The 21,917-nt window shown below is 39.6% G+C and overlaps 1 protein-coding gene across 1 annotated transcript in view; it reads left to right on the top strand.

The window, feature by feature from the left end:
• The window catches only part of GULP1 (GULP PTB domain containing engulfment adaptor 1), a 104,666-nt gene that overhangs the window by 30,389 nt on the left and 52,360 nt on the right, over nt 1-21,917 (top strand). Inside the window, exons 3-4 of the mRNA XM_088526986.1 lie at nt 8,208-8,328; nt 21,623-21,699. Coding sequence (XP_088383112.1) covers nt 21,672-21,699 — 28 coding nt within the window. The 5' untranslated portion in view covers nt 8,208-8,328; nt 21,623-21,671. The remainder of the gene's footprint in view (nt 1-8,207; nt 8,329-21,622; nt 21,700-21,917) is intronic.

Below are 21,917 nucleotides of genomic sequence, written 5' to 3'. Positions count from 1 at the left end.
TAGCTTTATAAAATACTATTATATTTTTTAAGGGAATGCTGTGGGAGGCATGCAGCCTCTTACTGTATAGATTACAGTATACAACCAGTGTTGGATTTGGATCTTGATAATAGGTTTTTGCCTAGAAATCAACGAGAAGGAGGAAATAGAACTCTGGTATACTACTGTAGTTGTGTTTAATATGAGTAGCATGCTGCCTCGCAGCAGCAATAGCAGTTTGTTGCAGAGCAGAGGATGTAAGGAACCTGGAGCAATCCCATACAGGAATGGGAGTGCTACTGTGAGCATCCGTGTCTCATGTCTCATGATCTATCAGTACAAGCTATGACTTCTGTTGTCTCAGTAGAGAGAACTTTTAACTGGGATAAGAAAGGAGGGAGAAATTAAAGGTAGGACACCCCTGTGAAAGGAAAAAGTGGTTTAAAAGGGGGAGAGGAGAAGAGAGGAAAACGGAAATTGGGATGCTTCACAGAGATCAAGTACTAAGTATACTAAGCAATATGAGCATGAGTATGAAGAGCTCATGCAGTGCAGCTAGTTTTGAATTTCTGTACTGACAATTTGTACCAGTTCTAAGAGTTCAAAACATGATGAAGTGGAAGAAAGCGGCTCTACCCTGTCTTCTCTCCTAATTAATTTGCTGCACGTTCGCCCACTTCTACATCAAGCCAAAGTGAATACACGTGCATCACTATCGACATCGCCAAGGCCTTGCCTTGTTCATCCATCGCAGTGAGTGGACTGCCTGAACTGAGTCAAAGCCAAATCCTGTGTTTCCATGGGAGATGCCAGGTAGGCATCAAAAGGAAGGAATCTCTTGCCTGAGATTGTTTTCTTTCTTCCAGTGTGAGTGGATTTGCTTTTATTCTAGAGAATATCAGTGTGGGACAAATCTCTCCCTGATTTATATGGAGCTGTGTTTGGGATTTTAGCTTTGTTTTTGTTCCCCTCTCAGTCCCCCTGCAAGATTTTGGCTTATCCTTGCTTTACGTAATGAAGCTTGCAAGTTGGAGTATATCTGGTTTTAGGTCACTGATCACTGCAAAATGTGCACTAGAATGTACTTAGCAAATTTAAATCCTTGAGAGAGCTTTTAGAAAAATAGGTGAAAACTAAACTTGACTATCTTAACAGGTTTTTTTTTAAAAAAACATAACTTTATCTGATGCACCTGAGAAGCCGTTTGAAAATATTTGAAAAGATAATTGTCATGCTTCTTTCTTGCTAAAGATTTTCAGCATTTTTTAGGTACCTATATAATAGATTAGATTAAAATAAACAGTGAATCATTAGCTATCTCTCGATACAATTTGGTAGTCCTGTTCTTTTGTATTGTTTCCCCCTTTTTCCTGGATACAGTCTATTTATTTACTTAAGATGTCTGAAGACTGGGACTTTGTTTAACCTGCTGTATGCTACCTTCTCTATCAACTTAGATGCTAAAAGGATTTTTAATTTGAACAATAGATTGCATACAAGTCTTGTCCTGCTCTTCTCACCTGTGTCTAATGGTAATTACAGTACCTCTTGAATGAAAGGGCATGTCTGTCTGGCCAGGACAATCTGAGAAAAACCAAGGAAGCTTCCATAGGTGCTGAAAATGTCATAATACAAATGCTCTCAACAAAGATTCAGCTTTGTGAAACGTGAAGGTTCTTTTGTTCTTTCTTTTCCTTTCTGGACCGCTTCCTGAGAAACAGGATGAAGTATCCAGGGTGAGACTGTGCGATACTTCAAATGTGTCACCTCTTGTGATTGTTGCTATGGCTTGCATCAGCCAAGGTAATTTTCTCTAAGATGGGCATAGGTATCTGTAGGTGATGTTATTGCAATATCAGTAGGACTTGCAGTGAAGCTCATGATGCTCAGCTCTCTTCTACAAGGGCAGGCACATCTTATTTTTGGTTAGTTCATATTTGGATGCTTCTTGTGTGTAATTGAGGACAAAATAGATACAGGCAATGGTAATTTATTATGTTTAATGCCTGGAGAATCCTCAAGTGCAGGGCAACAGTGAGGATCCTTAAAAGCCATGGTAACTGTAGAGGAATGCTACTATAAATTGCATTGAAATGTCTTATTTACTGTGTACCTGACAGGTACACAGTACCTTTCTTGAGGCTTCATTACTTAATTATTCTGCTTAGCTGCCTAGTTGCTTTCCTACTTTTTATGTTTCTTGTCTATCTATTCCTGTTATGATGCTGTCGTAACAACAACAAAAAAATCACAAATAGGAAATGCTATTTTAAATCACTTAAATTCTACTTCCAGATAAAATGCAGGAGATGGCCTGTAGGGGAGAAATATCTTCATTTTGACTTTGCCCAAGGCACCTTGATTCACAGAAGTTTAGAGCTGCTGGAGTAGGATGCCAAGTGCTCCAGGGAATTCCAACATAAACTGAAATATCAAAATGGCCAGGAAATCCAGACTGAGCTTGCAGGTCTCTATAATGGTGTGTTTAGGCCTTTACAGGGAGGCAGCAGAGATGTAATCAGCGGAGTTTCCAAGCGTGGGTCTATGAGATAGTGACAGGCAGAAGTGCTCTAGAACATCAATGAGGACACAGCTTTTAGAATCCAACAGAGAATTTGCCATAGAAATCTAATGGGTAAGACCCAGAAACCCAATGTGAACCTCTGGGTAAGGGAAGCCTTGAGAACCATGTGACTGGGAGCAGTGTTCACCAAGTACTGTCACAATCCCAACACAGGGAATTACTCCTTGCTTTGAATGACGTCGGTTCTGGTTTTTGGACAAAACCGCCAGGTCACACTTCAGATTTTAGTCAGAGCTTAATGAATCTGACAGTTCAAAGCCCTACTAATGGTTGGCTTTCATATTGGCAAGTTCTGTTCTGACAGATATTAGAATTCTGCAGGATAAACTCAGTCCATTAGTGTTTTTTTTAAATGGTTCTCTATATGCTTTTGCTGTAATCAATGTAACTTTTTTTACTAATTGAATGAATACTCAATACATATTCATGTGCAGATGGCAGGGGCTAATCTCTGGACCCTGCCAATCCTTTGCATCTGGGTGAGTGTCAATGAACAATATTCTCTAGCTGTAATAATGAAGGCATTTTTCATAAACAACTGCAAATGTTACTGAATAACTGTTGACATTCATTTTATTCACACTGAGTTTCAGTAGCAACAGCAGCTAAAGTAGCCAAATTATCTAATTTATCATAAGATAGAGATTTTCTTGTAGATAATTTATTTGCGAGGAACATTTTTTCATATTACTGTCAGTTACTCCAAATGTTTTTATATGTTGGTGTGTGGCACTCCTTGTGTTCACAAGTTATCAGTTATTTGGGATGGAGTATTGTATGTTTGGGAGCTGTTAATCCATTTTTGTTTAGTCTTGGAATTTTATTTTCCAGAGATGAAAAACTTTTATTAGTTTGATTCTATTTTTATATACATTTGTGCAGAGATTAAATCATCACCAATTAGGATTTCAGGGACTGTGGTGCTCAGCTTACTCTGTGTTAGGCCACATCAATTTAGGCACCTTGTCATTTGTAATCTGGCCTTGCTTAAGAAGTTTATTGTAAATCACAAATGCAACCAAAATTATATCACTAGATACAAAGAGCTCTCTTTAAAACTGTTCCCAAATGAATAATTAGTGTTTAAATAAAAATTGCTATTTGGACAGGAGTAAAGAACAGGGTTATGTAAATCTTCCTTAAGTCATTTTCAGACAAGCAGATCAGAGGTTTACAGAGAGAGACTTGAGTTCTCATCTTTCTTGTGTTCTTGATAAGTACCAGAAATAAGAATTTGCCCTGAGATCAGTGTTTCCAGCTGCCTACCTCTGATTGTGTGAATACCTTGTGCCTGACTTTGGGCGGTGTGGAGGAGCAGGGCTTGGTTTCAATCAGTTTAGATTTTCAAACATTTTGAATAGTGAACCTATTATAAAATGTAGCGCTTGCTGAGAAGCACAAGCTTAGTCTTTCTCTGTGACAGTGACTCACCTGCAAGTCTGAAACTGGAAATATACTTTTACATGTAAAAAGGGCTTTGAGGATCAAGGTAGTATTGCCTCTCCTGTGAATGGCTTGCAAACTGAAACAGAAATCCTATTTAAAAAAAAAAAAAAAAGGGCTTGTCATGAAACTGTTATGGTTGTGTGATGGATCTAATTTTTTTAATAAAAAAATTTTCATCAAGAAAAAAATGAAATTATCTTTGGCCATTAGTTTATGAATATGTAAGTAAAGCCCATTATAATACAAAGTACATAGATACCAGGGTCTTGAGACAGAAATATTTTAGCAATGTGTTCATAATAGGTGTTTTCTTTGTGTAAATGTTGGGCTGAAATTTATATAAGCATTATTTTCTGGGCTCTGCAAAAGAAGGAAGATATCAAGTAATGTAGGGAAGAAAGAATGAAATATTAATCTCTGGGAGGTGCAATAAGCATAAAACAAGGGATGTATGTATTAATTGAAGGAGGAGAATAGGTGCAATCCAAGTTGGAAAGGGGAGTAATTTATCCTAAATGGGGATCAAGGCTGTGGAGACTGTTCCAATAATCAGCTATCGGTTTGGACTTTTTTTGTGTTCTATGTTTCGTTTTTCCTGTTACCATTTAAGCATATTTACATTAGATGGGTGTACCTGTCCATGAAGAGCAAGCATGGGTATCTTGCAGGAGCTTTTGAAGAGCAGTGTTTAAATGAATTGGAACATATTGCACTGAAATGATGTCAAGAACGGGTTTTATATCTTGCCTAAAATGCTTCTCACCTTCTAAAATCTGCATGGCCTCTATTAAGCTATGATTACAAAGAGGTGTCTTCAATCTCTTGAACCCTGAACAAAAGTGGAGCATTTAGTATATAGTAGAAGCGCTCCCTAGGATTAGACTGTGTTCTCATAGCTGCATTTGTCCTCTCTCTGCTTTGCCTCCCATGTGTTATAACCTGTGCCTAGTACTGCCTATTGATGATTGCTGAATCTTTTACATGGGTTATTTTTCTTTTTCCTTTTTTGTATTGTACATGCAAATATCTTAGTGATACTATAATATCAATTAGGTTAAATGAGTTGATGTTGCTTAATGTTACAGATGCTGTTTTACCAAGTATTAACAGCATAAGAGCTGCTGCTGATGCAGCCTTGCAAATGGTTGGCTTCTGTATGAGAACAGAGCTCAAAGGGCCTTTCAGGCCTTTCTCTGATAATTCCAGTGTAAGAATTTCTCTGTATGATTTCTGTGATGTCTGTGCTTTGAATGTACCTGGGGAATTGCCCTAAGTTTCTGCTGAACATCTGAGTCCTTTGGCTGAGAGGTGCTCTGCAGCTGTAGCTTGTGCCATCCTGGCTGTAGTTCTCTGACCAGGCAGTGTGGATGAGGTTGGGGATAACAGTTTGCTGGCAGCAGCTGTCTTGGCTGCTTCAGTCACTATTGGGCAGTGGGAGAGTAAGAAAGAGAAGAGCCTTTTCCCTTGTTCTGCTTTCCCTGGAGGAATTTCCCTTAATTACTCCAGTAGCCCTTCATTATTCTTTGCTGGACTCTCTGGTTGCTTCCCATTTCTCCGCAGTGGGGAGCCCAGCGCAGGCCATGGGTGGCCCAGGTGAGACCCCCAAGGCCGAGTGGATGGGCAGGTCTAGCATCTCCCTTGACCGGCTCGCAGAGCTCGGCCTGCTCAGGCCCAAGGTACCACTGGCTGCCTTGGCCCCGTGGGTGTGTTTCTGACCCGTGATGGACTCGTGCGCCACAGCCTTCCCTGCAAAGCTGCCTTCCAGCAGGTGTGCCCCGAGCATCTACTCATGCGTGGGGCTATTCCTCCCAAAGAGGAGAGGCGAAAAAGGTATTTGGGAAATGAAAACTGCTAAATGATGATTCTTATAATAATAGTGTAGCAACATAAAAAATACCAACACCTTGGTTAAGGAAGCCATCATGTGTCTTTTTCTATTGGATGAACTCAAAACTAGTTAACGAAACTTGTTTGAATGAAATAATGATATAGGCTAAAATCATTTAATATGGAAGAATGGGAGAAAGCTTCTTCATCCTTGTAAAACAATTGAGAATATGAAGATGGAGCAAGTAAGCCTTCTTAGGGAGTCTTGGGCAGAGCTAGATATTGTCATCCTCTTGCATTAGCTGAATCATTGAAAAGGCTACAACCCCTAAAAGTATAATCCAGAAGTTCCTTCAAATTATTTTCATTTTTAAATAATTCAAGGTGAAATTGTAAATTACGATTATGCCTTAATGCTATGTGCATTAATGCTAATACATGCTAAGTATTTTTTTAAAAAATTGACTGGAAGATAGCTCTAGTAGGTCACCTCTGGCAATGGTAACAAGTGAAAGACACGTTATTTTTTTGGAAGCCAAGAATCCCTGTAGATTATGTGCAGACAATTTTTTAGGATGTCTCCAGGCTAAAGCAATTCAGTTGTCTTTAGGTTTGTGATGTGTTTTCCAAAGGGCTGCAAACAATAAGGCAGTAATGCAAGTAAATCTGTCCTGAGCACTTCAGAATAGTTCCTAGAACTTGCACAGAGTCGAAATAAATTGTCATACGTGTGGCTGGCAGTATCAAGTAAAGCATACTGTGAAGGACACCTACAGTATCCTTAGTATACAGATACTGTATATTAAAAGTATACAGTACTGTATAGTACTTTTAGTATACAATATGTATACTAATATATCTAATATCTAACAGGATAGTAATATCCTATTGCTGTATCCTGTAAGCAGGATATAGTAAGGCATTTGCAGGCTTAGTAGATGGTAGCAAGTCTTTCTGGAAAGCACAAGCTGAGGAAAGGTCCCAGTGAAAATGGGTCGTCTTCTTCTGAGTCTAAGTGGGAGAGTTGTGTTTTGTGTATCTCTATCCTGTTTATTCATTGTCTCTTCCATCTGTTCTTAATTCATTGTACGGGAGTAAGACTCAGGCCATAATTATTTATATTCCGCTGTTTGCAGTAGCTCTTGCCTTGGATATTTGTGCTTCTCAATGTTGTAATTGAAAAATGAATGTCTTGCATCAGCTCTTGAAAACAGACTAGCTATAAAACATGTAAATGATAAATCAAACTGAAGGGACTGCTCAGACAAGGTGCTAAATGTATCCCTGTTTAGTCTGGTTTTAGCTGCCACCATGACTTTAGGAAAAAGGGAAAACATGCAATTGGATTGGGCTAGATGAAAACCAGTTGAGAACTAATGAAAATTTTGACAATGAACAAGGGAAATAGTGTGAGATGGACGGACTTGCATAGTAAGACTTGGAGTTCTTTTTCTTAAGGAAAAAGAACAAACTGATTTTGTGTGTCAGACAGGGGAATGAAGCAGAGAAGCAAAGAAAATAATATCTATAGAAATTAGTCACTTATCCCTTCACGGATCAGGGAAATTATATGCTCTTGCTGATTAGGTAACAATTCTATTATATCAAGGTCTTTATCTCAGTACCTGAAGGTTGTTAACCTATTCAAGAGAACTGAAGGAAACAGTATAATTAAACATCTTGGAATGAATTATCAGAAACATCAAAAATTGAATTTGTATGGCTTGCCCAAATGTTCAGCAAAGAGGATAAGACTGAAAATTATCTTTAAGTAACTTGATATGCAGAATATGTGCTTGATACTTAGGAGGGGCAATGTCCTGTGATCCGCTGGTAAAATCGGGATGGGGAGCAAGGGCAATTATCTTTGGATCTTGCTTCTATTGGGAAGTGGGATTGATCTTCCTTATGTGGAAAAAAATAGGATGTACTTTATACAGGCTAATTTCCTAATATCCATTGGAGCAGTATTTTTTATTTTATTATTTTTTAAATAAGGTGGGATACTAATCAACTTACCCTAAAGGAGAAAGATTTGGGGCTAATGCTGCATGCCTTTACACATCCCATGTTTAGTGGAGCTAAAATAATAAATGGTTCATTGTTCTGTGTGTTAAATGGTCTTTTTGTTGGTATAGGGCATGGTAGGATCAGGGAGCTACGGGAAAGTACTTGGAAACTGGCTTCCTATTGGGAGATGTAGTTATGTTGCTTCCAGCCTTTTAGTCAAAATACTGTTAGAAAGGTTCAAATTAGTTGAAAACTGTGTGAAGCGTATTTAAATTAAGCTGTTTATATTAGAGTTTGTAAATGAGAAAAAAATCGTTTTTGTAACACTAGTGCACAACTAATGTGTTTCTTTTTGTTCTAGTACATGAGAAAGTAGAAAGCAATAGGGACAGAAGATCACCCGTACTGACAAATAAATGATTTATTCTACATGAGAACAAGTGCCTGCTCTCTTCCTTGGCAAGGAATTTGAATGCAGGAGGGTAAAACTGATCTAATTGTTGCAGTTAACTACTTTACAGTACAGGATCATGCATGCTTCCCCCTCCTCCCCTCCCAGTTGAAGGAATTCTCCCCCCCCTCCCAAGCTTGTGGAATGAAAGATTCAAGTCCAAATCTTTATTCAAGTGTTTCTAATATGTCAAAAAAAAATAAATAAATAAAGCTAAGTTTAGAGTTCCTTGCAGGGAGAGAGGTGGAGAGAAAACCTGCTTGTGTCCTTTCCCCTGTTTGAGTACCCTTGACACGAAGTCTGCCCTCAAGTATATCCAAGCTGTTGACTCTGTTACCATGTTTCAGTTACCATGCTGCTGAGGAACAGATAGTTCTCACTTGTGGTATCACTGACCAAAAATCACCTTTTTTTGTTCCTTTGAAGTGGTTGCTGTTTGAGACCTTAACATATTTAACATCTCTTTTTCTTTTCTTATGTTTTTCCTTTCTCCAACCTGATCTCTCAATATTTACATTCAAAACACCCCTGAAAATACTGCCATATCATTACTTCTCAAAAATATATAGCTAGTTTTCATTTCCCCACTGACCTCCATTGTGTCTCTTGATATCCTAACTTAGCAATTTTTGTAACATTTTGAGCACTCAAATCTTCCTCCTCTCTCTTTTTTTAAATCATCCTCTCGAGCAGGTGAGTCACCTCCTCCTTGGGCAGCTCGTTGTTGTGAGTTCAGCCGTTCTTCCCAAGGCAGGTGCTGCAGAGCGTGCCCGAGGGTGATACTCGCACTCTGATAACCGCATGTTAGTGGTGCCATGCACTTACGTGCTAATAGAGCATTCTTACTCACATGGGGCTTGCTTCTTGAAGTGGTTTCAGTTCACATTTGTGGGTCGTTCAGCGTTATTTTTCTTGATCTCATTTTTCTTAACTTGAAAAGGGAGAAAAAGATTCGGGATATCCTAGGGCACAGAATGCTCTTCAGTCTTTGGCCACAGAGCAGGTCTTGGGTAATCCAGGTGAAAGAAGGCCTGAGAGTTGGGTTGAGGCCTGGGAGACTGTAGGATTGACTTTTTAGTAGGTATTTATAACCAGGCTGTTGAATTATCGGACCAAATCTTTTCTCTGCATGTTATTTTTTACTTAAAAATATATATATAAATGATTTCATTCCACTTTTTTAGAGCATAGAGTTGATGTTTTTTTAAGCACCAAAAAAGAATTAATAGCTGCTCCCTGCCCTCTTGCAGCATTTGTCAACTTCCTTCAGAAACTCTTTGCTGTTGGCAATTCTTTTTTTTAAATTATTTATGTATTATTTATTTTGTCTCTATACTGAAAATAGTATTTTCATTTAGGGATTTGTTAAGCTCCTTAGGAAGTACTGTTGTTTCATATCTTAGGCATGCTTTGAGATTATTCCTGAATTATATGAGTGTCAAGAGAACCAAGATATTTCTGCAGTTTCGTATTGTTTTGGTAATTCTTGGCATAAAACTTTCTTGTGTGATATCATTTTGTGTTCAGACAATAGCTTGATGATGGTAGTGTTCTTCTGCATCTGTTCAGGTAATAATGAGCTTTCACTTATGAAAGAGCTTTATAGCATGGGACCAAACTGGAGGGGATGAATTCTTCCCTTCAGGCAACATCTACCCTTCTCTGTATGTGCTGGGATATGTTGGTGTGTGTGTGTGTTTCTTTTTTTTGGCTTGTTTGTTTTCTTTCTGCACCTTCTTGCCTGAAGGAGCTCCCCTGCTCCCCTTACTGGGACAGAGCCAGGCGCACTGGAGGGAAATGTTGCTTAATAGGACTCATTTCTAGCAAAACATGGAAGCAGCTCGTAGAGGTAGATACACTTGGAGCAAACTTAAGATACTTAGATTGAAATTCCTGTGTAGCTTTTGCTGCTTTTCAGAAGGCTTATAGTATTTGGAATTCTGGAATTTAAAGCTGAAGCCGTGCTTATGTGCAAAATCCTCTCCCTCTTCCTTCTCCTTCTAAAAGCACTGGAGTCTTTGGACTTTCAAACAAGCATGCCGTTTTGGTGGTGGTCACTTACTGTGGGTGAGGGAAGGCTGGGGCACTGTCAAGTTAAATTACATGGAGTATTTGCACAGAAATCTTTAAGGCAAGGTTCATTATTGTGGTTACCAAAATCTGATATTGGTTAGTGACAAAAGCTCAAAACTCTAGCTGATATAACTGGTTGAAAAACGTTTTACTCAGATCACTACTCAGATATCAAAGTTTTAATTGTAGTTTTGATTGCAAGGTGTGTAGCTGGTTGGGATTTTTCGCTATCCCTTTTTTTGATTCAAAAGGGAAGCATATTGATAATCAACAGGTTCTGCTGGATATTGTATTTAGAGGATGTAGCACTTTCCTGTGTACAGGTAAAACTCTGACCGTGCTCCCTATTGCTGACTGTGATCTCCTCATCTAAACCAGCATTTCTTCCCTTTGCTATTTATGCCAAATTGTCACCATACCTCCCTTCTGCTGCCACTGCTCATCTCTGCTTCCCTGTCCAGAACCCCTGGACTGGTGCCATCCCTGGGTTTTTGGCTTCCCAAGACTGGCAGTGGCAGCAGGGAGCCCGCGCGGGCTGTGCCCAGCTCTGCCCCGTGCCAGGTGCCAGCTGGGCTGCGCCTCGCTGCCGCTGCCACCTCTATCGCTGGGGCCCTCGTGCCGTTTGGAGCAACTCCCAGCTTGGTCTCTGCTTTTGAGAGGGACATTACACTTCTGAAAATTGCAAGTGGTGAAGGTTCTGCCATGTTTTTAATTACCTTCCTCTTTATGGGCAATTACCCTGTCCTTTTTTTTTTAAAAAAAAAAAAAAAAAAAAAAAAAAAACTGCTTCTTGCATTATTTACAGGTGTTATTGGATTATGCAGCTTTTAGTTCAACACTAGGCTTTTAGCATCACTGAAAGTCAAGTAGTTAAATGGTTCAAGGTGTTTCTATCCTGTAAACTCTTTTGCAGTGTTATTAAAATAAATTGGCTTATTGCAGTGCCTTTTGGAATAATGTGTAAGGACAAACGCTAATTGGCTCTCCCTTTAAGGTATGATTGTGATCTGTATAATTTTAGTTACTTCATTCCTGCTATTTTAAATAACGATAAAAACTGAGCACTTGTGTAGAAGAAAGGAGCTAATTGCCTGTTGAAAGTGCTCGGGGGTGTTTGCTGCCAAAATCCTAGTAAGAGTAGTTGGATGTATTAAACAGGTCCAATAACTCCTTACTAGAACTGGGTTTGTTTTCAGCCTATATCTTTCTAGAGAATAAATTTGAATTAAAGCATATGTTGTCTCATTTGTCATTTTAATTTCTTTTGCACACTTGTTTTTTGTGGCAGAAGCAAATGATCCCTGGACAGCGCAAAACCTAGTTTCAACAAGTTTCTAGTTAATCAGCTCTTGGCCTGTGCTGTGAGAAGTTAATGTTGCCCTGGTTTCAGGGAGAAAAAGCATTCTCAGGACTTCAGTCAAACTTTGCTTCTAATTTGTTTGTTCCTTGCTTGAGCACTGAATTCAGGAAAATGAGTGCCTAAAAATATTTTACAGTTGCATATCAGGTGCTAAAGAACTGCTGCAGACACTTTCTGTTGGATGCGGAATATTTTTTGGAGGTAAGGAAATGGATTTCTTATAATTGTATAGGTCTTTTCTATGTCTCACTGTTTCTTTGTTTCTGCCATAGAGTTATGGAAAGTGCTGTAATTCTGTTAAGAATAGCTTGTGCTTTGCTATTTATTCTTTAATCACATAGCTTGTACTTGAGTCAAACAAGGAACTTTGCTTTATTTGAGCATTCAACCTTTTATTGCTGGCAGTACAAAACCCAGTAACTAGACAGTGTTGTTGGTATGCTGGGAAACGGTTTTAGGACTTTGATGAAGCCACCTTCTTTAAAGTGCAGTTCCTTTAGCTATTAAGGCACTGATACAAAGTCCGATGGATCCAGTTCCATGGCTGTAGAAAACGTGCCCAGCTGCCTTGCTTGCACCCTGTGCCAGGAACTGAAACTGAATGTTCTGCCCAGACTAGTGGACTGGACCAGTAGGGTTTGCCCAATTAGATTTCTCAAGCTGCAAGGCTTGCATGGCAATTTTTACAGTGTCTACAGTGGAAAAACAGCGCAAGGCAGTGGCAGTCCTGAGGGCACGGCGGGCGCTCAGAGCGTTTCCGCCACGTGAATGCACAAGGGACAACAGCCTGGGGCGCTCCACAGCCATGTGCAGGGCTGGTGGAGGCCGGTTTGCTCTCCCAGGCCACTGCTGCGTAGTGTGTTTCCAAATTGCTAAACTTGAGTTAATCTGGAATTTGGTGGCCTTCTTGAAGGCCATATTGAGTTGTTTCTTTGAGATTTTTACTTCATTGGACTCTGATGGCTTGTGTATTAGCATTGTGGCTTTATGTGCATCTCATTTCAGCAACTAAGTGCCTTTTTGAGGAAATATTGAAAACAGGAGATATGGAGTTGATATTTTTATTATTATTTCTTTTTTTGACTCCTTATCTTGAAATCTCACCTGTATAGGGTACGTAGGGTTTCTCTGGTAGTTCCTTTTCTCCATATTAATTTATCTTCTTCCTTGTGAAGAAATTTTTATTTTCCTGGATGAATTTATTCCTTTTTGCAGATTTATTGCCATAGAAATAGCTCTCAGGGCTGAGCTGGTCAGTTCTGCATTGAATGTTTACTCTGTGATCCTGGGACATTATGGTTTAAGGCTTCTTGGCAGGACGTTTGCCTGGTGGCCCTGCTGCCATAGGCTTATAGGCTGACATAGGCTTATGTGATTAAAAGGACATGCCTAACATTACAATAATAGCAATTAATTTTGTTCTTAAATATCCATGTAAGCTTGAATTCAAGAAGGGGGAAATGGCCATGTCTTTTAGCAGCTTTCCTGTTGATGCTTATGCTGCCCTATGCAATCTGTGTACTGAATTTCTGAGCCTAGTGGTCCTGGGCCACCTGGTGACAGTGCTCGAGCAGGCAGGTGTCTTCCAACCCTAACTGTCCTTGATTCTGGTTTACACCAGGGTTGCTGAACAGAAGTTATTCTTCACTTACCTGAGAAGTACAGCTTCTAAAGAGTGATTTAGAGTATTTTATGCCACGCCTCTTAAGTTGTTTCGTCAAGGCAGAGCAGCAAAGTTCAGCAATGCATGCAAACAAGTGATCCTGTTTGGAGTGCACATATAGGCGCAAGCATATATATTCCTGCATTCACAAAAGAATGAGCTTTGGCTGAGTCTTGCATAAGTTTTCCATTAAAATAAAATGGGTTATGGAAAAATATAAAGAACTTTAGCTACACATGTGGTGTGCCATAATGACTATTCGTTATCAAAGAAACAGCTGTATGTTGCTGCAGCAACAAATTTCTTGTGTTGAGGAGCATTTAAAGCTGTAGTACCAGCAAGACTGTTTAACATTGTGATTTATCATAAGCTTATGCTTTTTCAATACTCCAAGTTATTTCTTATGCAAGTTAACTACTGTGAAATAAAAAATACCAACAGAAAGAGATGCTCGGTTATTGGTTTTGTATGGTTGATTCTTTGATAGCATAGTGAAAATATTTCAGGAAAGCAATATTTGCAAAGTGTTTGTGAAGCTGTATGTGTATATCTAAAGTATCAAGTAATCTAATTTGCTTTAGAAACTAGTGGTATTATTTGTTTGTGCTTGTCCTGAAAAGAGCCTGAGTAGCTGTATAGGCTTCATGAAATTGGGGATGTCAATGTATGCATTTGAAAGCGGTGAAGAGTAGCATGCAAGTTGGTGTAGCAGTTGAACATGAGGTGCAGTTTTATGCTGACAGTTCTGACTGTGTTATTCCTTATTATATCTTATATCTATGCTGTTATATCTTGTTATTACGTGTAGTAATGCCTCTCCATGGTGAAGGTTCTCTATGGCTACACGCTCCAAGGGTGTCATGCAAGTGTGTACACACCAGGAGCCTTTGCTCTGTGAACAGGGGGCTGCCCTTGGCCGCAGAGAGCTGGGCTTTTAAAGGGAGGCAACACTGGCTTTGCAAATGCTTGGTGCTGACAGGGACGGACTTGGAAGATGTCTGCATGTATATCCGGTGCGAGTCACTTGTTCTGCACCTGTTCAGAGACTTTTGAATATCCAGTTTAAATGGTGCCATATTTGACACATTATGTATCTATATGCCAAGTTCTAGAAACCTTGTCTGCAAACTTTAAATGGAGAAAAAAAAATGTGAAGGTGCAGTGAGACTTCCATGTTTTTGGCCCAGCGTTTAGAAATCTAGCTACTTTAGCAAAACCCACGGAGCAAAGTTGTTACCTCCGAAGGAAGGGGATCTGCTCTTAGCAGGTGTCTGCGTGCTCTTACAGTGCTTAGGAGGACGCTCCATAGGCATTTCCTGGCTGCTGGAGGCTGAGCACAGAGCAGGTGACAAACGGGACGTAGTGTTTCAGCATCATCGTTGTCAAAATCTGGGTGCGTAAGGGGCTGGTGGGGGCACACACTGGATGCGCCTCAGTGAGGTGTTTTCTTTGCCGAGCTGAACAAACTGTGAATGTGAAATGTTAAGCTCTGCATAAGCATTTGTTTCAGCGATGTGGAAGCTCACTGGAGCGGGGACTGGAATCACAGCTTTGCTAGTCCCAAGTATCCCAGTGTGATGCTCTGGTGCATTGAATGTTCCCTTCCAACCTTGCTCATCTATCACCCTTTCAACACCCACACGTTCTCCTTAGTCCTAGCTGGTTTCAAAGCTACATAGCATGCTTATCTAGGAAAACTGTGGAGATTTAAACCTTGCCAATTTGGCAATTCTATTGTGTAGTAGTGCATATATTAGTATTTTTCATTATTTCTATTAAAAAGTGCCCTGGGGGGGATCATTTACTGAAATCCAGAAGTACAATCTGTGATAAACTTAAAGAGAAAGGTTCAGCGTTTGCACATTAATAGACCTTTTTATAAACCACTTAAGCACATTTCTGATCTACAAGACAAAGAAGAGATTAATGTCATGAATATGATTTAGGTTGTTAAGTTATACTTATGTGTATAAAGAACAACGTACTGCTGTCCTTCAGGCTAAGAATTAAAGGTATGATGCTGACTATTAAAAATAATGAGAAACTTAATGGGAAAATTAATTTCCATTAAAAATGCTCAATATCACATTAAAAAAGTTTTTGTGAAGTAAGTGATATACTTTTTCAGTGCTTTTGTGGCAGGCCTCTTGAACCCTTAAAGAAAGGCAACATGCCTTGTGTATATATACTGAGATGTATGGAGTTGGCAGTGCAGTATGGATGTGTGTGAGGACTCTCCTGTGGCTGTTCATTTGCTGCTTGTTCTTTGGTATACATTTGGTATACTTTTGGTCTACCACATTGTCTTCCACTTTCAAGTAATCTTTTTTTTTTTTCTTTTTCCTTCCAACTTCATGTGTAAGGAAGTTTCTAGAACAATTTTGTGGGACCTGCTCAGCATGTGTGTGTGATGGTGACTCTAATGCACTTCTCAAGTCTGGTAAAATGAGCTTGGGTAGGATAGGGTCAAGTGCTGCCTTGGGTTCAATGATGTTCTGCCTCTAGAGAAGATCTCCTAAATGTGAAAAGCTCTTTTTTGTAGGCAAGAACTTAACTGAGCTGTCTCTAAAATTCTTGTGCTTGTGTATGTGAAGATTACTTTTAAATACCCAAGCTTTTCTGTTTCTGCCTCTTCAGTGCCACTTACTATGATGTGTTTGCGAGCATGTAATGAATACAGTGAAATTCTAGAAGGTTAATAGGAATGTGCTTTTGTTTGACTAACCAACAAATTCAAATGTTTTCATTTTCTGCAAAGGACATAATCTCAATAGGGAATTTGAAAATAATTTGTCAGTAGAGAGGAAAAAAAAAAAAGAACTTCTCTAGGCTGTATGCAGCACATCTTCTCTCTAGAGAAGGAAAGGATGATAACCAACCAGGTTATCATTCAGGTCAATACCAGGCTAGGTTGCACTTGATAGTTATATCCATCTAAGCATGGACTGTGTCTAAAAGCGTGGACTTGTGCTCTGACTATCCTTTCAGCAGGTATGTTTTACCTCTGGGAACTATTGTGTGTTGATGTTTGATAGACTCCCATCACTCTGGTGCTTCTAAAAATAAAACACTAACAAAAACTCTCCCCTTTCATGTCCGAAAGTGATGCGAAAAGCTAAGACATGTGCTCTGCTTGACCTAGGTAGGTGTCTAATGGCATAGCAAATACTGTTAAATACATAGCAAATACCTTATAGCAGAGTGAGCAAGATATTTGCCATCTGTGTGTCCCTGGATTCAGACAAAAGTGCCTGAGCTCCTTGTGAGAGAAGCCAGATAAAGCTTTTTAACTGTCCCTGACATGTGTAAATTCATGTAAAGCCTAAAAGAAATTAGGCTGACAAGACTGAAATCCATCCCCACGTTTCATTGGGCACTGCACTTGTGGCTTCGAGGAAAAAGGAAGTTGATCACGTCTTGTTATGATTATGCTATTGTAGTGAACAAAAGTACTGATTCTTATTGTAAAATATAGGAAGTTGGGGAAGGAAGAAATATTCCTTTTACTTTAAAGCTACTTTATTTGTACAGTGGAAAGAGTTTGTTCTATGAGTAATATATTTAATATGTCTCAACATAATTTTTGATAAGCAGAACACAAAATAACTGCTTACAAAGACACAAATACATCTTTCATTAGCTTAATGATTTAAAATGTAGATCTGGAGAACTAGGTATTTGTGAAACCAATGAATCTTCCATCTCTGTTTTTTCTTAATAGAATTTATGCAGTTAACTGGTCTGAAGATTTATCATTGCTTGCAGCCACTTCAAAGAAATTTTTGTTAGGTTTCCACACTGAATATTTAAATTTGGAGAATTAGTTCTTGTTCCTGAAAAGCAAAACTCTTAACTAATCTTGCTGACCCACACCTATCACCTTCATTGTTGGTTCATATTTTCTTCTTTAATGAGCAACACTTTTTCTCCTTTTTCCTTTTAATTGCTGTGAAAAATAAGTGTTTCGTGTAGTTTTCCTGACACCTTATCTCTGCTTGATGTTAATGCCGATAGCAAAACACTAGCTGCTTGCCTTCAGTCAGCTTGTCTTTGAAAAGCAAATACTTCTCTAGCTGTGGCAGATCTACTGTAAGCAAAATGCTCTACCTGTGCTGTGAGCATACTTCTTGCTATGGAAAACACATCTGTCACTGCATTATTAGATTTATCTTGTTAAGAAAAAGGTGATTCTTGTGCCTTGCTGCTGGTTTGAGAAGAGCTGGTCTGTGTTAGCCTAACCCTTCAGTTAGGAAGTTCCTGGCCATTCCTCTCATAATAAGAGGGGGCAGCATCCTGACGAGTGGACTATGTTTTAGGGCTGTGGTTCCCAGCTTTTTTTGGTGCTGCTTCTGGCTGCTCTTCCCTCCTTCCCACTCCGAGTCCAGCACTTCCAGCCAGCACTTCCCTGGCTGCCTGTTCTGCGTGTGTCCCACTGCAGCTCTAGTGCCTGCCGCGGGGCATTGCTGGGGGGAGCCTGAGACAGTTAGGCCAAAGACCGGTTTTGACCTGATGTTTTCACTCTGCACACATGAAAAAATACTACAAGAACAAGTCTCAACCTTTTCATGTAGATTTTCTTGCAGTCAGAATGTGTGTCTTAAGTTTGGCTCGAGCTAGTGAATGCTTTTACAAATGCTGAGGTTACTAAAACTTTTCAAGTCACGGTTTCCAGTGACTAATGCTCGCCCACACAACTCCGTTCGTGCTGCTGCGTGGTTGTAAGCGGCAGCGCTCGCCTACGGAGCGCGGGGAAGGGCTGCATGGGATGGGCGTTTCAGGTCTGCACCCAATTTTAGGCACTGACGTGTCAGCATCTTTTTCTCTAGACTTTAATGTTTCAGAGGAGAAAGGATGGCAGCTAGGTGTTAGTTCAGTTATTTCTAACTGAAGAAGAAATGGTCATGCTACAATGTTCATTTGGCTTGATAGAGCACTCCATGCAGTCTCGTGGTGTTTTTCTTTCTTTTTGTTGTGTCACATCTTGGGACAATAATTTTAATGAAGGTTTGGTCTAACTCGGGGCAAGATTTCTGAAGCTGTCACCATATTCCAAGGCTCCTCATGTTACTTTCAAGGATAACTTACAAGCCTATGAGTCATTGCAAATCAATGAAGCCCATTTGTAAACACTGCAGCTCTTTTGAAAACAGGATTTGAGATAATCTGTGCTTCGTTCTTTAGGAAAATATGTTTAAAAGGAACAGTATGTTTGAAAGGCTGGGTTCTAGGAGGGGAAAAAAACAAAAATCTAAGTTTTCAGTTCTTCCAAAGCTAAATTTGGCTGAGTATGCAAACTGTGTGTGGTTAGTGAAGGAGGGGCAGGTTGACCGTTTTGGAAGAATTAGTTTTAGAAGGAAGGTGGGGGGAAGGCAGTCTGACCCGGGTAATCCTTATAACCTAAGGACATGTGGGGATAGAGAGGGCTGGGGTGGCAGGGATGCGCAGTTACTAAAGGAGATGGGAGGGAAGTCGGGTGGATTCCCTCCCTTTCCTCAGTACCCTCTCTCTTGGCTTGTCTGACACAGATCTAAATTTAGCAAACACATCAAAACACTACACTTCTGCTGGAGCCCACAGGCATTTACAGCTGTCTGTCTGTCCGAAGAGGCTTGGAAGCCTCCGTATTGTTTCTGCAGCCAGGGGAGGTTGCGGTTGCTTATGTTGCAGCCTGGAAGGCTGCCACTTTCCTTCCTTTTGTTCAGCTTCCTTTACTGAATAGAGCATAGAAGACCAGACAGATGCTATAATCAGTGGTTAAAAAGTGATTCCAAGGTGACAATTTCAGCTTCAAACCCTGCCATCCTTGTACCCAGAGGAGCTGTCACCTGCAGATAGCCCAGTCAACCAAATCTCCTTGGTTCCTTCCAGCCCTTGCTACTGCCCAGCAGCAGTTCCTTCCTCAACCATTACCAGTGAGGAGTTAATGGAAGTGAAGATTAAAGGGAAAAGGAGATGGATGTGCTTGCTTTTTCTTGTCCCTTTGTTTTGTGGGGTAGTTTATATACTGACTTCCCGTGCCACAGGTTAGCACTCAGGCTGACACCCCCTGCCCAGACTTGGCCCCCAGGGTTTGGCTGGGCTCCTCTGAACTTACTTTCCAAGCTCCTGGTCTTCTCCCTGCCCCTTAAAGCAACCCCAAGCTTCCCTAATCTACATCAGTCCAAGTTCTTTGTAATTTGTCTGCTAATCACTTTGATTTTACTTGCAAGCTTGCCTTTCCAAGCTTTGATTTCTGGAGAAAGCTGAGGAAAACTCCCAGTAAGAAGGAAGAGAAACATTCTTTGCCTAGGTGTGTCTTCCTCGGTGATGAGCAATGTCCTATTTTGGTCCTCACTGCCTAGTGCTTCGGAGTCCAAACTGCTTCAGCCACTCTAAACAGAGGCCTCGATGGGACACCCCGCTTCAGCAGCAGCCGACCTACAGCCCGGTGCAGTCACCTGCCTTTTGGCCTCAGCGCAAGCTCCAAACAGGCTCTTTTGCAACTCTATTTCTTCTAGCAGCTTTGGGTATTACTTATTTGTAAAACGTTGGGAGAAACAGATCCAAATTCTATTCGGAAAGCTGCCTAGCTTCTACGATCAGAGAACAGCTTGTTCTAATTTGTTTGTGTCTAGGAATATTGTTAGCAGAGATATCAGATGCAATTAGTGCAAGCTTTGCTCTTTTCTCCATCCAAACTTGGCATTGCTACTGCTGAGGCCCTGATACCAGGGGGTAGCCCAATAGCTGAGCAGGGGGTAGCTGAGGACTTAAGGGATCCTGGAGGGGGCTCCTGCTTTACCAATGGCCACGGTCTTTGAACTTAGCATTAACATGACTTCCCTGCAGAAGGCGGAGATAATCTGGTTACTTGTAAATTCTTGCTGTTGTGTGATTTTATTTTATATTTTTTTCTTCTTCTTTTTTTAAACTAATCTGTCATCTGTAGTTTGAGGTTCTCAGCGGCTTTCTTGCAGCACAGTATCTCTAAAACCCTTAATTTTTAAAGGCAAATAAACCTTTTTGAAATCTGACTCTGAAATATGAAAACTTGTGCAAGTTTTAACCACCTGCTTTTTCTGTACCTGAGAGGCCTGTGGAGGTTGTTTATATAGAAGTTTGAGAAAATAATGTATCTTAAAAACATCATATTACTCCTTAATAATATTTTCTGTAATAAGTACAGTAGCAGTGCACTGCTTAAGTGCTAATACGTGAAAAACTAATAGTTGTTGCGCAATCCATTTCTATATTCCTTTTTAATTGACAGTATTTTTAAGGAGTAATTTTTTATTACTTTTAGTACTATTTCTAAAGAATCTATGTAGAGTATCTTGAAGGTATTTGACCATTTTGAATCTGCCATTTAAAATATTGGCTTAGCTTCTGTTTTTCTTAAAAGCAAGGATAATATTCTAGGTGTTTTCCTATGAAGGGGAAGGTTTTGGCTGGCAGATTAGAAAAAGAAAAATATGCCCAAGCTACAAAAGGTAATAGTTTTAGACACTGGATTCTTTTACATGCAAAGTCCTTCTGTTGAAAAGAAGGTTCTAATAATATGTTGTGAATCTAAAAGCGAGATAAGCATATAAAGGGATATCTTTTGTGTGTGTATGAAGAAAGTACATACTATATTACAATTTCTGTTGTAAATAAATACAATATTTAAAAAAGCAGATAGTTGTACTTGATTCTTGCAAGCTCCATCAGATGAGGCAGTTGCTGGTAAGGGTAGAAGTTCTGATATAACTGGAGCAAAAAGACTGTCACACTGATTGGAGGAATTTTTTTCAGTTTTGAATCCCCTGTGTGAAGAAGACATTTTATATTGTGCTTTTTTTAGATGGTCAAGCTCATGTGAAGATGAAAGCATGGCTTAAAATAAGCTGACAGCCTAAGTGGTGCAGAACAGGGCAGTGAATATGTGGACCAAATGTTTATATGGAGCCCTGTAGTCAGCATTCATTTTAAAGCTTATGTATAGTATTTGTCTTCATGTATAAGACCATCTGCTTTGTCTCTCATAAATCTCTTGAAGAGCTTTATAGAAAGCCTTAAAATGTCTTTTGCTATGAGGGACCCCAGCTCACTCAAACTTTTTCAAAACTGCAATTTCTTCTTTAAAGCATACTCCATTTTATTTTACTGAATTACCTCAGAATCATTGAAATCATTTGACTTTCTTTAATATGAGGATAAGCTGCTAATTTCAAATAAAATAAACAACTTTTTTTGTTTTTTGTTCTGCAGGTTAAAGTGAAGGGAAAAATAAGCTAACAGATTTTGATATATTTTCAACATGAATCGTGCTTTTAGCAGGAAGAAAGGTAAGCAGTTTGGCTTATTTTTCATGGGAGAAGTGTCTTGCATAAATATTTTAGAAGATTCAATATTAGCATTGTAAAAGAAGATACTTGTGAATAGTTGCTTCTAATTAATCAGGTAGGAAGAGATGATCTAACAGATGTACAGAGAAGCTGTTTGGGAAAGCGTGTTCTAACATGCCCACTATCTCACACTACTGAATGTCTTTGGAGCTTGTAAC

This window comes from Tinamus guttatus, unplaced genomic scaffold, assembly GCF_059628265.1.
Source record: "Tinamus guttatus ecotype Peru unplaced genomic scaffold, ASM5962826v1 Tinamus_guttatus_pri_ptg000260l, whole genome shotgun sequence".
Taxonomy (NCBI): Eukaryota; Metazoa; Chordata; class Aves; order Tinamiformes; family Tinamidae; genus Tinamus; species Tinamus guttatus.
The sequence above is the reverse complement of the archived record's forward strand: the minus strand, read 5'-3'. Positions and strand labels throughout refer to the sequence as shown.